This window comes from Trachypithecus francoisi, unplaced genomic scaffold (genome assembly GCF_009764315.1).
Source record: "Trachypithecus francoisi isolate TF-2019V2 unplaced genomic scaffold, Tfra_2.0 Lachesis_group13, whole genome shotgun sequence".
In the NCBI taxonomy this organism is placed as follows: Eukaryota; Metazoa; Chordata; class Mammalia; order Primates; family Cercopithecidae; genus Trachypithecus; species Trachypithecus francoisi.
This window is the reverse complement of record NW_022681458.1, coordinates 4,459,893-4,475,000: the sequence shown is the minus strand read 5'-3', so window position 1 is coordinate 4,475,000 and position 15,108 is coordinate 4,459,893. Positions and strand designations below refer to the sequence as shown.

The following is a 15,108-nucleotide window of genomic DNA, read 5'->3' as shown; positions in this document are numbered from 1 at the left end:
GTTCTGACTTCCTGAAAACCTTGATGGCCTCTCCACTAGTTCCTACTGCGTGAGCACCAAGAATCTGCTGCCCTTTCCCAGCCCTCAGTAGTCTCTGAGATCCTTGGGCACCAGGCAGGAGCAGTGCTTCCACCATCAGAAACCTCAAAAGCAATGTGTGGGCTGGGCAAAGTCTGCTGAGTGTGTGGCCAGTCTGGGGGCACACAGGTGCGGTGAGTGCAGCAGGCTCCTGTAGGGCAGGCAGGGGTCCTGAAGGGCTCTTGGGGGTCCTGAAAGCAGCTGCCTTTGCAACTTTCAGAAAAGTGGACCCCTCAGGCTCTCCTCTAAGAGCTTTTCTCCTTCTGTTGTTTGTTTGTTTGTTTGTTTGTTTGTTTGTTTTGGTCAACCATGAGCCTTGTGTTTCTGTTTTCAAGTATTATTTAACTTATTTTGGGTGGGCGAGACAAACAAGGTAACCCCTGGGTTTTGGGGTGGGATGCAGGAAGGGGGAGCAGCTGGGAGAAGGGGCTGTGTAGATGAGCAGGGGTTCAGACTTAGACGCTTGGAGAGAAATGGGCCAGTGACATGCAACATGAACCAGGTCTTTGCGGCTGCTGTGAGGGGAATGACATCCTCTTTCATTTGAGAACATTTGATTCATGCTATTTATGAAGTTCCCAGAGTGCTCTCCAGTGCCTGGAGTATTCCCTACATGATAGAGCAGTTTAAAGAATCAAAAGAATTATAATGAAATAGGAGTTTAGAGCTAAATGCAGGCTCTTGCATCTAAAGAACAAGGAACTCTCAGGAGCTTGCCCACCTCTGCCTCTCTCAGCCATCGCACCCCCTTACCCAAAGCCCCAGGGACCCTCCCCTCTCCCAGCCCTGGAACAGCTTGCATGCCCCCCAGGTGGGGCCCCTGGGGCAAGGGCAGGGGTTCAACTCAGTATTCCTTCTGCTCAGCCAAGGTTCTGGAGATGCAGATCCCGCGTCCTGGGTGGGATGGGCACATGAGCACCAACCAGTCCTCCCACCAGCTCCCCCTCCAGGCTCAGTCAGGTTCGTTCCTAGTGGAGCAGGTGGATGTGCTGGAAGAGGAGCCTGCCCCACCACTCTGGGGGCTGAGTATGGGGTTGGGGAGGTGTGGGGTGTTTGGTCCTCTCCCTCAAGCTAGCCCTGACTTGAGTCTTGTCCTGTCTTGTGCCTGCTAAGAAAAAGCGCCTCCTCTCCATCCATGACTTCGACTTCGAGGGAGACTCAGATGACTCCACTCAGCCTCAAGGTCACTCTCTGCACCTGTCCTCAGTCTCTGAGGCCAGGGACAGCCCGCAGGTCAGTGAGTCCTCGTGTCTTTCCCTTGCCTCTCCCAGGAACCTGGATGACAAGTGCTCAGGCCCCAGGTGAGGGACAACACTCTGGAAGCAGTGTCTGATGGCCGCACAGTCCCACTGGCTCCCAAGGCATGACACGACAGAGGACCCTTGTGGGAAGACAGGATCCAGAGACCTCACACTCCCTCAGGATTAGCATGTCTGGAGATACTGAGCAGCCAGCTTGGAGAAGCAGGGGGTGATGCAGGGCCCTGAGGCTAGACAGATGAGCTGGGGCCCAGGGATTGGTGCTTGGCACAGAAATAAGGCAGAACCCCCGAGACTCGGGAGGGCAGGACAGAGAAGGGCATCTGTGGAGTCAGGCAGGGCCTGCCATGATGCCTGCATCTCCGTCTTACTGGGAGGGGAACATACACTTTATCGCCCAAACTAGGACAGTCCTGTGATACCGGCAGCTATTAATGATCACACCTATACACAGGCATATGTAGGGGCCATCCAGGTGAACAGGACATGTGGCTGCCTTACTCATTAGCTGTGTGGCCTTTGTCCCTGGAACCTCTTCAAAGTGCTCATTAGTGGTCGTTGCTGGTTGATCATTATTCATTAGTATTTATGTTGCGATTGAAATTACTCAAGATAATAGATTAGATCATTAGGAGTAGGATTAGAAGGGATGGGATAAAACAAGAGAGAAAGTAGAGTGATTAGGCCTTTCTGAGTAGATACGGTAATGGAGGCTGAAATTTGGGGTTGTGTAAAGGTCTTTGGTATAGTTAAATTAGGTCAAGAAGTAAGGCCAGATTTTGGCTTGTGAATAGGCTTTAGTTGGGGGTTGTACAGTGAATTGTGGCTGAATAAAATCCTAGTATGTTGGAGAAGTTAAATATCTGTAATGGGTGTTTTAGTTTAAGGTTATTAGTTATGAGATTGCGCTCCATTGCTAGCAAGAGGCCTAAGGTGTTTACACCTAGGGCTGCGAGCTGCAGGCGGAGTGGTATGGTTGTTTGGGGGAATGAAGCAGGAATGATAGTGTTGGTGATGAGGAATCTGGCAAGGGTGCTGCCAATTGTTAGGCGCTTAATTGAGTTAATTAGGAAGGGGTTATTTTCATTAATAGTAACCAGAGTTGTGAAGCAAGGTTGTCCTATGAGAGTGAAGAAAATAATAAAGGTACTATAGACAGCTGTTAAGGAGGTGGCAATAAGAATAATAGAAAGGGCTCAGGTGTTGGTGTATGACGTGCTTGTGGTTTCAATGATGAGGTCTTTGGAGTAAAAGCCTGTGAGGAAAGGCGTACCTGTCAGTGCAAGGCTGCCAATAACAAGGGAGGAGGAGGTGGGGGTAGAGTCTTGAATAGCCCTCCTATTTTGCGGATGTCTTATTCCTCTATCATTGAGGTTGTGAATGATGGACCCTGAACCTAAAATAATATAGCTTTAAAAACGGCATGGGTGCAGATGTGAAGGAATGCTAGGTGTGGCTGATTAATGCCAGCTGTGACTATTACAAGGCCTGGCTGACTTGAGGTGGAGAATGCCGCAATTTTTTTAATGTCATTTTGTGTTAAAGCACAGATTGCTGTGAATACGGTAGTAACAGCCCCCAGACATAATGTAAAGGTTTGGATTGATAGGTTATTTTCTATCAAAGGGTAGAAGCGGATGAGCAGGGAAACTCCTGCTACAACCACAGTGCTGGAGTGGAGTAGGGCTGAGAGTGGGCTTGGGCCTTCTATGGCGGATGGGAGTCAGGGATGGAGGCCCAATTGGGCTAACTTTGCTGCTGCTGCTAAGAGAACACTAATTCATGGAAGGGGTTGGGGGTGGGGTCTAGACCAAATATGTGTTGAAATTCTCCTGTGTTGGAGGACAGGAGGAACCATGCTATAGCTAAAATAAAGCCAATATCACCGATGCAGTTGTACTGGACTGCTTGAGGGCTGCAGTATTAGCATCTGCTCGGCCATACCATCAGCCGATTAGTAAAAAGGGCATGATTCCTACACCTTCTGATCTGATAAAGAGCTGAAAGAGGTTGTTGGTGGTAACCAAAATGAATATTGTGATGAGGAAAATAAGTATTTGAAAAATTGATTAATGTTGAGGTCTGATTTTAAATATCATATTGAGAATTCTACAATAGATCGGGTAACGAAGAGTGCTGCTGGGATAAATATTGTGGAGAAGTGGTCTAGTTTGAAGCTTAGTGAGGGATTGAGAGTCTGGATTGTCAGTGTGAGATAACGGCTTCTTGGTCTGTGTATATAAACATCGTTGTAGGGATGACTCTAATGATGAAGGCACATGCGATAGATGGTTTTACGTAATTTGGGTATGAACCTTTTTTGCATGGGTTGGCTAAGGTAACAGTAATTGGTAAGATTAAGGGGATTAGGGCTGTTATAGCAGGGGAAGAATTCATGTTTGTTATTTTTATTTGGAGTTGCACCAATGTTTTTGGTTCCTAAGACCAACGGATGACCTAATCCTTTAAAAGCTGACAAAGCCATGTTGTTAGACATAAGGGCATGAGTAAGCAGTTCTTGTATACTTTCTCGGTAGGTAAGAAGTTGCAGGCTTCTATTGTTAGATCCACAATCTAATGTTTTGGTTAAACTATAGGTACAGCATGCAAACCCCATAATAATTTTAGGGTTTAAGGATAATAGGAAGATGGGCACAAGATGTATAAGTATTCATGTATTTTCTCGTGTAAAGGAAGGTTTAATACTGTTAATAGACAAGTGTCCCTCGTTGTGTCATGATTAGCATATATAGGGAGTAAAGGGCTGTAATTAGTATATTAAGTCCTATAAGCATAATGGTGATATTTGATCAGGAGAATGAGGCCATAGTCACAAAGTGTTCTCCTACTAGCTTACTGACAGGGGGTAAGGCAAGATTAGTAAGATTTGCTAGACGTCATCAAGAGACTACTACTGGGAGCAGTGTTTGAAGGCCTTGGGTAAGTAGTACGGTTTGGCCTAGGATTAAAATGGTAACTAGTATAAGGGCTGTGCTGGTTATTGGTGTCAGGTGGCTTGTTTGAAGGGCTCATGGCAGCAGTAGTAGTAAAGCGATCTCTTAAGTCAAACAGGAGGAATGTGATGGCTACTAGGAATAATTTTATGGAAAAGGGGAGTTGGGCAGAGGCTATTGGGTCAAATCCTCATTCAGAGGGGCTAGATTTTTCTATATAAATATTAAGTTGTGGGAGCCAAAATGCGATTATTATTAGTAATAGGGCTAGTAAGGTGTCAGTTACTAGGGCTAGTGTCAAGCTGATTATTTCTGCCCTACAGGATCATTTCAAGGATGCTGTATTAGGGTTTTCTTAGAGGGACAGAACTAATAGAAAAGGAGAGTTTATTAAGTATTAACTTACACGATCACGAGGTCCCACAATAGGCTGTCTGAAAGCTGAGGAGCAAGGAGAGCCAGTCGGAGTCCCAAAACTAAAGAGCTTGGAGTTCAAAGTTCGAGGGCAGGAAACATCCAGCACAGAAGAAAGATGTAGGCTGGGAGGCTAGGCCCATCTTTTCGCTGCACGTTTTTCTGCCTGCTTTATATTCACTGGCAGCTGATTTGATGGTGTTCACTCGATTAAGGGTGGGTCTGTCTTCCCCAGCCCACTGACTCAAATGTGAATCTCCTTTGGCAACACCCTCCCAGACACACCCAGGATCAATATTGCATCCCTCAATCCAATCAAGTTGACACTCATTACTAATCACCATAGATGCTGTATCTGGAAGGCATGAGACTCACAGGTAGGCAGTAAAGGTAACTATGGGCACAGAGCCAGGCCCAGGCCCAGGCCCAAGGCCAGCTTCATAGTGAACTCCTGAACTCCATTCCCAGCATCCCCTGGGCACATGCAGTACTGAGCCAGAGTTGGGGCGGGGCTGGGTCCACCCAGGCCAGTCTGAAGCCCCCTCCAGGAGGAGAGAGAAGCAGGGTGGGTCGTGGAAGCCCCAGCCAATTGGTTTCCGGGCCACAGGTCCTGCTCTAACTAGAGGCTGGCCTAAGTGTGCATTGCCTCTGGCCTCCACCCCCCACTCACAGTCAAACTGGAAGGGGGTTGTGGCATATTGCTTCTTGAAGCCCTCAGCACCTCCTTTCCTTGGGGACAATGATATAACACAGAGACCCCTCTGCTGGAGGGATGTCCGGATTACAGCCAAGGAGCTTCCAGGAAGCCCCAACCTACCTTTCTGATCTTCAAAGATTAAGGTGTACATAGTTAGTAACAGTGTACCCTTCTCCCAAAAATATGAACTTCCCTGCCCACGTCCACAGGGCTTTGGTCTCTAGGTGAGTCTGAGCCCCCTGAGGCTGTGTCAGGAGAGTTTTGGTCCCCTTGTGTCATGCCTGGCCCAGGATGTCATTGGGAACCCCAACATTGCACAGACACAGGCAATAGGCAGTCAGTAGGCAACAAACAGGCAATATATGCTTTAGCACAGTCTTCGAAATTAAAGAGAACTGAGTAGCAGGGGCCAGCAGGGATGGGCGTCTAGTGCTGGGTCAGTCAAGTGCCTGGAAAGCCTCAGAACCTGGATTGAAAGACCCACATTCCAGGCAGCGGCCCCTCCTAGTAAACCCTGCAGAGAAGGCTGACAGCCCCATGTGCTTAGTCCCTCACAGATGAGTCCTGCTCGGAGAAGGCAGCCCCCCAGAAGGCTGAGGGCCTGGACGAGGATGACACTGGGGCCTCTGGGTGCCAGCGCCATCCAGAAGAGGAGCCGATGAGCATCTCGCCTTCTGGACACGGCGCCCTCCCTGAGCTCTGCCCGCCTGGAGGTTCCCACAGTATGGCCCTGGGGGCCGCTGCTGCACTCAGTAGGTGCCCTTGGCCAGGGTCTTCCTGAAGGGCTCAGCATGGGGGAGCGGGTCACTGAGAACCAACCCCAACACCCTGACCTATGCCTTCACACGGGCTGATTTGAAAGGCCCCTTCCTTTGGCGTGATTGTCCAGGACGTGCAGTCTCAACAAACGCCGTGGACACCTGCCCTCCCTGGGATGTGTGCTTCCCTGTAACTCTCAGAACTTCCAGCACAGGAGGTGGCCAGCCCACAGCTCCCTGCTGCTGGCCAGGGGTGGGACATGCAGGCCTCCCTGAAATGACTAGAACCACTGGTCAACCGGCCAACCATCCTGGTCTGGGCAGGATGAGCATCTGGGCATTGCCACCACTGGCCCATGGTTGGCTCAAGGCTGTTGATCAGGAGATCTTCAAGCACTGAGAACCTAAATCTGCTCGGCTTAACTTTGTCAGTTTTGCTTTGAAATGAAATCCCCAAATCTCTGTCTTTTCTGGTAGCCCGAGGGTGTATGTACCATAGGTCCAGGAGTTCAGATGTCCCATCAGAGCAGGAGCAAGTAAGATCACAGCAGCAGCCAGCTTCCCCCAGCCACAGTGAGTGGCTGCGTGCGGGAAGGCTGTCTACTCTCCAGCTTCCCTCTTCATTGTATTGAAGGGACGATAATCTCATGGCCCTCATGCTGACCGGGACCTTGGAGGCTTTGGGAGGAAGGCAGGGTTCTACATTCCCCCAAAACAATGGAAAAATGAATCTACTTTGGCCAAGCCACAGGTTGCAGACCTGGACAGCAGTTTTATTTCCTCTGTGATCTCAAGTCCTCTGAGCACGTGGACAGGAGGCAGTCTGGGGAGGAGGCCAGGAGAGACTGCATCGTGCTGGGAGAACTGCCTCGGAGTTAGGCAGTTCTGAGTTTGGAGCCTCAGTCTGCCAGTCTGTTTCACTGGTTCTCACACACATTCTTTTTACACATCAGCCTCTCAAATGGGGAGTGTCTTACAGTGAATGCGGGAAGAAAGTCTTAGTGAATGTGATAAGAAAGGGGTGTGCTTGAGTCTCACTGGCAGCACTGTCTCTCAATTGTGCAACATCCAATCTGCAAAGTCTGAGATTCAATGAGATATGCTGTGCTGTTAGAGCAAATTGCTTAACCTCTGTGCACGTCAGTTTCCTCATTGTACAAAAGGGGTTAATAATGTCTAACTCATCCCATTGTCATAGGGATTAAATGAGATGTCTGAACCTGCTTGACTACATAGCAAATTATCACAAACCTAAAACGTGACTTGAAACAACACAGTTATGATCTCATCGTGGAATCTGGTGTTATTTGCAATTTGAAATTGAGAATCATGTTACATTTGCTTTTCAAACATGCAAAGTATGTCCACTCTTATCCCCACCCGCACTGCCAGGCAAGGGCCTCTTTTTTCCTGAAGATCTTTGTGTGTGGCCATGGAATCTGCCCCATTCTTATTGTGACTTTAGAACTTCAGCCCCGTAACATGAACATCATTATGTCTTCATTTTCTTTGAGCTCTCATTTTTCTTCATTGGACTAAACACGTCCATCAGCTTTCAGCTTTTCACTCTAAGTAATTCAAACTCACTCTTGCTCCGAAGGGTCAAATGTCATCAGGAATGAGCAGCTGCCCCTGCAGTACTTGGCCGATGTGGACACCTCTGATGAGGAAAGCATCCGGGCTCACGTGATGGCCTCCCATCATTCCAAGCGGAGAGGCCGGGCGTCCTCTGAGAGTCAGGTAACAGTGGCTGGAAAGACTTCTGTCTTGTCATTTCTTTGGGTGGAGTCTTTTTACTTCCACACCAAGTCACTTTAGAGAAATTGCAGCTCTTAATACTTTCAAACTATGAAATTGCCCAAGCCTACTTAATGGAGATAGGTCATCACAGTATTTTTTATGGAAGTGAATTCACATAACAGAAAATTAACCATCTTAGTATGGCCATTCCCCAAAAATTAAAAATAGAGTTTCGCTATGATCCAGCAATTCCACTTCTTGGTATACACCCCAAAAAATTGAAAATAGGGACTGAAAAAGATATTTGCATCCCTGTATCCATATTATTATTTGTAAAAACCAAAAGATGGAAGCAACCCGAGCTTCTGTCCATTGACAGATGAATGGATAAAAAAAATGCAGCATGTACGCAGCACAGGGTATTATGCACCCCTAAACAGGGAGAAAATGCTGACACGTGCTAGACCATGGATGAACCTTGAGAACACTGTGCTAAGTGAAATAGACCAGTCACTCTGGACAGATACCATATGGTTCCACTTAATCTGAGGTTCGTAGTCAAATTCATAGAGACAGAAACCAGAATAGTAGTCAACAGGGGCTGGGGTCAGGGGGATGGGGAATTAGTGTTGAATGGGCAGAGTCTCCGCTTTGTATGATGAAAGGAGCTGTGGAGATGGACAGTGGTGACAGTCATACAACAATGTGAATGTACTTAATACCTCGAAAATGGATAAAAGGGTAAAATTTTGTATCTTTTATAATTTAAAAATTTGAAAAAAGGAATATTTTATGGAATTTAGGGGAAAATAAATAATCTTATGTCTTTCAAAAAATTTATTATGTATTTATTTATTTATTTTTAAGACGGAATCTCCCTCTGTGGCCCAGGTTGGAGTGCAGTAGTGCAATCTCAGCTCACTGCAACCTCTGCCTCCCAGGTTCAAGTGATTCTCCCTCCTCAGCCTCCTGAGTAGCTAGGAATACAGGCGTGCACCACCATGCCTGGCTAATTTTTGCATTTTTAGTAGAGATGGGGTTTCACCTTGTTGGCCAGGCTAGCCTCAAACTCCAGACCTCAGGTGATCCCCCCACCTCAGCCTCCCAAAGTGCTGACATTACAGGCATGAGCCACCGTGCCTGGCCAAAAAACTAACTTTTAAGGTGTACAATTCAGTGACGGTACATTTACAGTGTTGTGTAACCACCACCTCTCTCTGATTCCAAAACAACTTCACCCACCAAAAAAATCCCATACCCATGAAGCAGTTATTCCCCAGTCTCCCTTGTCCCCGGCCTCTGACAACCACCAGTCTTCCTTCTGTCTCAGTGGATTTGTCTCTTCTGGACATTTCATGTAAATGGACTCACAGAAGGACATCCGGCCTTTTGTCACGAGCCCCTTTCACCAAGCATAATGCTTCTGAGGCCCATCCATGCTACAGCACATTTGGGTGCTTCATTCCTTCTTATGAAACTATATATTTTATACTCAATCAAGTATGATCTATTTTACAAGAGGAGGAAATAATCTGTCAGCTATGTGAAACCCTTAGCAGGCTGTATTATTATTATTTTTTTCAGCTAGAGTCTTGCTCCGTTGCCCAGGCTGGAGTGCAGTGGAGTGATCGCGGCTCACTGCAACCTCCACCTCCTGGGTTCAAGCGATTCTCCCACCTCAGCTTCCTGAGTAGCTGGGATCACAGGCACCCGCCACCACGCCTGAATAATTTTGTATTTTTAGTAGAGATGGGGTTTCACCAGGCTGACCAGTCTGGTCTCAAACTCTTGACCTCAAGTTATCTACCCGCCTTGGCCTCCCAAAGCATTGGGATTACAGGTGTGAGCCACCATGCCCAGCCCCTTAGCAGGTTTTATATAGGCATCAAGAAACTCCACTCATAATACTTAACACCTGTTAAAGTAGTAGACTCACTCACATTGTAGACATTAACTTATGAAATAATTCATCACAAGATTTAAGTGCTCTGAGTTCCGCTCGCTGTGTTTAAATGACGATTCTGTTGAGTTAGCTGATTTCAATTTGAGCAAGTTCATGTTGCTGGGGGAAAGGCAATATTGTTTCTTCTGAGAACATTATGGCCACTAGATTCTTTAAGGCAATGAAAGACACAGGCTATTAATGTCCCTGATAGAGCCTTGACTCCAGCAATGTAATCACAGGATGGGGGCTGTTCTGTAACTGATGACTCTTGAGGCACGAAACCCAGAGAAGGGGAAGTGGGGCTGCTCTGAATGGAGACGGGAACCGCAGTTTCACCAAAGCTGGTCTCAGGCATATCTTCTGGTGCCTGGATGAGTGTAGGTCCAGCTCCTTGGGCATGGTGATGCCTCGTACGGAACCCCTCCTGCCTCCTCCTGGGAGAGCTGGGGAAGGGAATGGCTTTGTAGAGCTTCCCTTTGGGCCTGTGGGCTGTCAGGAGGGAGGCTGAGCGAAAGCTGAGCCTTGTCAGGAAAGGCCTGGAAGCAGCAGGGAGGCAGATGGTGCACGGCTGGGGTTCTCAAGGGGCAGGTGAGGTGGGCGGGGCACACAGAAGCTGCTCTGCAGGGTCCAGGGCCTCTCCAGCGCCCGGGCCCTTCGGTGCACGGGACGACCTGAGATGGAGCATCACCCAACTCTTCAGCCGCAGGGCTGCAGATTCCTCTCCCAAGGCCTTGGCCTACACTGTGGCAGTCACTAGACCAGCACTGGCTCAGGAGTGGGCAAGAAGGAGAAGCGTGCAGTGGGCCCTGGGCTTTTCTGAGCTCTCATTCAGCAGGAAATCTGTCCCGTGGCTGTTCTCACAGGGCCAAACCTTCGTGTGCATGATAGGCGGGGGGGTCCTCCAACCTCCTGTCACTTTGCTTCTGCACCCACAAAAATGATCTGCCGAAAACGAGCACCAGAATTTCAGAAAGAGCCTTTCTTAGCATGGCAATATGGGGAATCATAGGGCTTTGGGTTCTAAAATTGGGCCAGTGTCCACGGGGCAGAAGTGCGCAGTTTCTGAATTCAGCATCTCTCCGGAGTCAGTGCCCTCGTCTGGCTTTTCACTGTAGTGTCATCTGGAAGCTTCCTCAACCCTGGGTGGAAGTTTCTCCTGCACCAACTTCCTTGAGGGCCCGCTTAGTCTCTGAAAGAAGCACCCTTGCCCCGAGCATAGCCGGGCATGAAAGGCCCTGAGAAGGCCTGCATGAAGACTACTTGTGGCCGCTTCACCCACTGGCCCCACAGTTCCTGAGGCATAGAACTCCTTTGATGTAACAGCAAGCAAGGCCCTGATGCAAGGAAGTGTCCTTTCACTCAGATCAGGGAGTGACTGGCTTGGGCCCTGCAGTTTCTGTGTCCCAAGAGGACTTGGAAGCTGCAGGTGTGCTGAGCTCTGGCAGGGACTCAGAGCAGACCCGGTGCCACAACATTCACGCCTCCACCGCCTGCATTCGCAGATCTAGTTCTGAAACATGGAATACGCACAAGTCGGGCAGAGCAACTTCATTACTCACAGACAGGCTGCGAGGTCCCCAGGCTCAGGGAAGCTGCAGGGAGGGTAGAGTCTCGGCTGCAAGTGTCCTGTGTCATGCGGCAGCTGGGGGACCCCAGAAAGCATTCTTCTCTGAGTCTTATACCCGGGGAAACTGGGATCACTGGGCAAAGGATATCCAGTTCTAGAGCTCTAGACAGTCCAGACAGTTCTTCCTTATATCAGAAAGTGGCTTTCTTGGCACATTCTACAGTTATTCTGAGAAAAGGGGAAGAGCCGACTCAGCCAAGTCCATCCAGGGACCTGTGGCTGCAGGGGACAGTGAAGGACCAGGGTGGCCAGGATAGAGACCTCTCAGGTGTGGCCAGGATAGAGACCTCCCCAGTGTGGCCAGGATAGAGACCTCTTGGGTGTGGCCAGGATAGAGACCTCCCCAGTGTGACCAGTATAGAGACCTCTTGGGTGAGGCCAGGATAGAGACCTCCCAGGGAGGCCAGGTAGAGATCCATGGCAGATCCTTGGCTGGCTGAGCATCTCCTAGCTGCCTAGTCTGAAGACAATGGGATGAAGAGGAGAATCAGTTGTCTATTTTCAGTAAACCTTTAGTTTAGCAACTTTAATAGCCTTTAGTAAAATCCGTATCATGGTATCCAGCCCCGCTGAAACCAATTATCTTTTATACCTGCTTGGAATTATTCTCTAGTTCATGTTTGTATATCCTGCCTCTGGAATTGCTTCTCTTTATTTATTCCTATGAACTTGTATTTACTTTGTCAACCCTAAATAATGAGATTCAGAAAATATAAATAAGTATTAGTACGTCGAGTTTATCAGAACAAAAGCTTGACAGTGGCCACCCAGAAACACAGACTCCAAACAAATACGGCCCAAAGTGGACTAGTGAAGGTTTCACTCATGTAGAAATGTTAGCAGGATCACATCCTTGCAGAGGAACAGTGACCTGGGGGGCCCTTATCTGCAGTCCTGTTTGGTCTTAATTATTTATAGGGAAAAAAAAAAGGTAGAAGTTTCAGCTATGAAACATGTCCTCTCAAGACTCAGAATTTAAAGTTCCAACAGCTTTGTTTGAATTATTTAATGTCACAACCTCAACTAATATTTCACTTAGATTGTTTCCCATGCATCTTTATATGGAGGAAATTAAGCAACAGACAGAAGCTCCAAACACAGCAGTGATCCTGTACTTCAGAGAAAAAACCCAGACAGACTCTTAGAGGGCCTTTGTGAAGTGACTGCCATGGGACCCCAGGAGGAAGCCCTCTCAATCTGCCCATCAACCCAAGACTCCCAGTCATGCCCTCAGAGCCTGAGCGTTCTCAGGAATCGTATTTCATCACGGCTCCCCTGAGGAGTCAGGCAGCTGTGCGTTGCCTGCCTTTGCATTTGTATTTATAGCCACAGCTTTCCAGACGAGGGCTAATCAGAAAAGACTCCCTGTAGATATTGTTCAAGCCCAGGCAAGGCCCAAGATGGCATAAACATGTGGTAGGAAAGAAGCTTCCAGGGGGCTGAGATGGGAGACGGGAGAGGAAACCACCCCAGCACACACCCTCCGCCCCTCACTCCCGAAGGCTGGCCTTGGGGCCATTCGTGCGTGCTCAGGCTACAGACACGAACAGTTTCCCATAAAAGTGTCACCAGTGACACATTTTGTTGGTTTGTTTCAATCCCTAGCCAGTGTCTGTATTGCACTTGTAAACTTTAAACTTTGGTATCGTTGCGAATTGAAAGCACAAGGGGTTCATACCTAGTATTCCATCCATATGTACCTAAGTAACGTGATAATCCTGACAACGGGTGCCCACGCAGGGTCGGACACCCAGGTCTGAGTGATGCTACTCCCCCCAGAGCAGTTGCTACTGTTGGAGAAATACAATTTTTTAAAAAACCCAAAATATTTTCATTACTCAGAAAATCTCTCCATAAGGGTAGCAAAGAAAGAAGACAGTTTTATTCTTGAACAAGCAGCAAACCAGAGTATGGCACATGCCCCAGGCAATCCGCTTGAGAGATTGCAAAGACAGGAGGGCTCTCAGCCCTTATGCAGCCCGGCAGGCCCAGCCCATTCTACACAGTTCTCAGCACAAGCCATTACCAGTCCTCACCAGTGAGAGGATCTGATGGCGCCTTTGATCGCAGTGTACATCCTCGCTCTAGCATCATAACCGGAGACCACTGTGTTGGCTTTAACCAGAAGAAAAGCAACCTTCTCACACATCTTTAAGATGGGAGCTAGTTTTGCAAACTGAAGCAAGGTGCCCACCCACGTTAGCCTTTTCACCCTCTCTTGGGCAGTGGAAGCTAGGATCATCGCCAGGGATGTTTCCATTTCAAAAACACAGTTCCCAGGTAGAGTTTTGAGACTGCAGAGTGGCTTTTTAGCCATTTTGAAGATTTAAATTTATTTGGAAAAAGCAGAGAAAGAAGCTCTGAAAGACAAAGGGGCAGTGGGAAATCTCTTCTCTATTTTTTTTCTTTCTTTTTTTTTTTTTTTTTTTTTTTGTCAGAGTCTTGCTTTTGACGCCCAGGCTGGAGTGCAACGGCATGATTTCAGCTCACTGCAACCTCCACCTCCCAGGTTCAAGCAATTATCCTGCCTCAGCTTCCCAAGTAGCTGGGATTACAGGCACCCGCCACCACGCCTGGCTAATTTTTGTGTTTTAGTAGAGACAGGGTTTTGCCATGTTGGCCAGGCTGGTCTCAAACTCCTGACCTCGTGATCTGCCCCCGCCCCCCTCAGCCTCCCAAAGTGCTGGGATTACAGGCGTGAGCCACCACACCCAGCCTCTTCTCTATTTTCAGCAGGCAGAGTGAGCGCCTGATTTTTCTAGTGTGTTTGCATTTGCCCCCACACCACTTGGGCACTCAGGAGTCGCCGAGGAGCTGCTGCATCTGCATGTGGGCTTGTCTGAAAGGGGCCCGGCGCTCCCGAAGCCGGGGTTGCATCATACTCATTGTGTCCATGCTGGTCACCTCCTCAGGGTGGGAGCCTGGACACAGCCAGGGCCTTGTCAGAAAGCAGCATGCAGCCACCCTGAGCTCACTTCCCGCTCTTCCCTGCTGGCCTCTCCCTGGCTCCCTGCCGCCCCCACCCACCTGTAGCTCCTGCCCACTTCCCGCAACCCCAACCTCCTCCATCCTGCTTCCAATTTCTCCCTGTGTGCATTTTCCCCTCTCTTCCACTCTAGATGTGACATTTCCCAGTGATGGTGTCAGGCACTGGCTGGGGAGCTGTTACCCTCTCCTGAGTCCGCATGTGTGCCAAGCCCACTGCTTCCGGGAGACAGAGGCTGTGTGCCGAGGGCTGTCTCCCCAGGGTATTGATCTCTGCTTCTGCAGATGCTCAACAGGACCAGAGGGTGACTCAGTTACTAGTGGCCACTCAAGGCGTGGGCCGAGGTCTAACCGAAATCCTAGTGTTGACGTTTCTCAGCCAATCATGTCCTTTGGGGAGATTTGCCCACTCAAAGCCCTTGGTGCTGTGATGATTCAACTAATTACCAACCAAACAATACAAAAGCATCTTAACACCCCACAGCGCCACTTCCCTCTTTTAAAGCCAGGTGAGCTGTAAATGAGATAATGGCAGGAAAGATGCATCTGCTGAGTGAGGAAAAAAACTAGAAAATTGATTTCTCATGTCTCAGTCTGGGAGCTAATAGACTTTGGGTGACTCAAGAGTCTGGTGACTCAAGGGATGAGGAA

General features: G+C 48.6%; 1 protein-coding gene across 7 annotated transcripts in view; it reads left to right on the top strand.

Moving 5' to 3' along the window:
• MLPH (melanophilin) overlaps positions 1 to 15,108 on the top strand; it is a 68,015-nt gene that overhangs the window by 33,648 nt on the left and 19,259 nt on the right. For 6 of the 7 annotated variants that reach the window (XM_033229775.1, XM_033229774.1, XM_033229773.1 and 3 more), the window contains 3 exons: positions 1,192 to 1,311; positions 5,950 to 6,154; positions 7,761 to 7,900. In XM_033229775.1, the coding sequence (XP_033085666.1) occupies positions 1,192 to 1,311; positions 5,950 to 6,154; positions 7,761 to 7,900 (465 nt within the window). The remainder of the gene's footprint in view (positions 1 to 1,191; positions 1,312 to 5,949; positions 6,155 to 7,760; positions 7,901 to 15,108) is intronic. The other variant, XM_033229776.1, reaches the window with a different exon arrangement.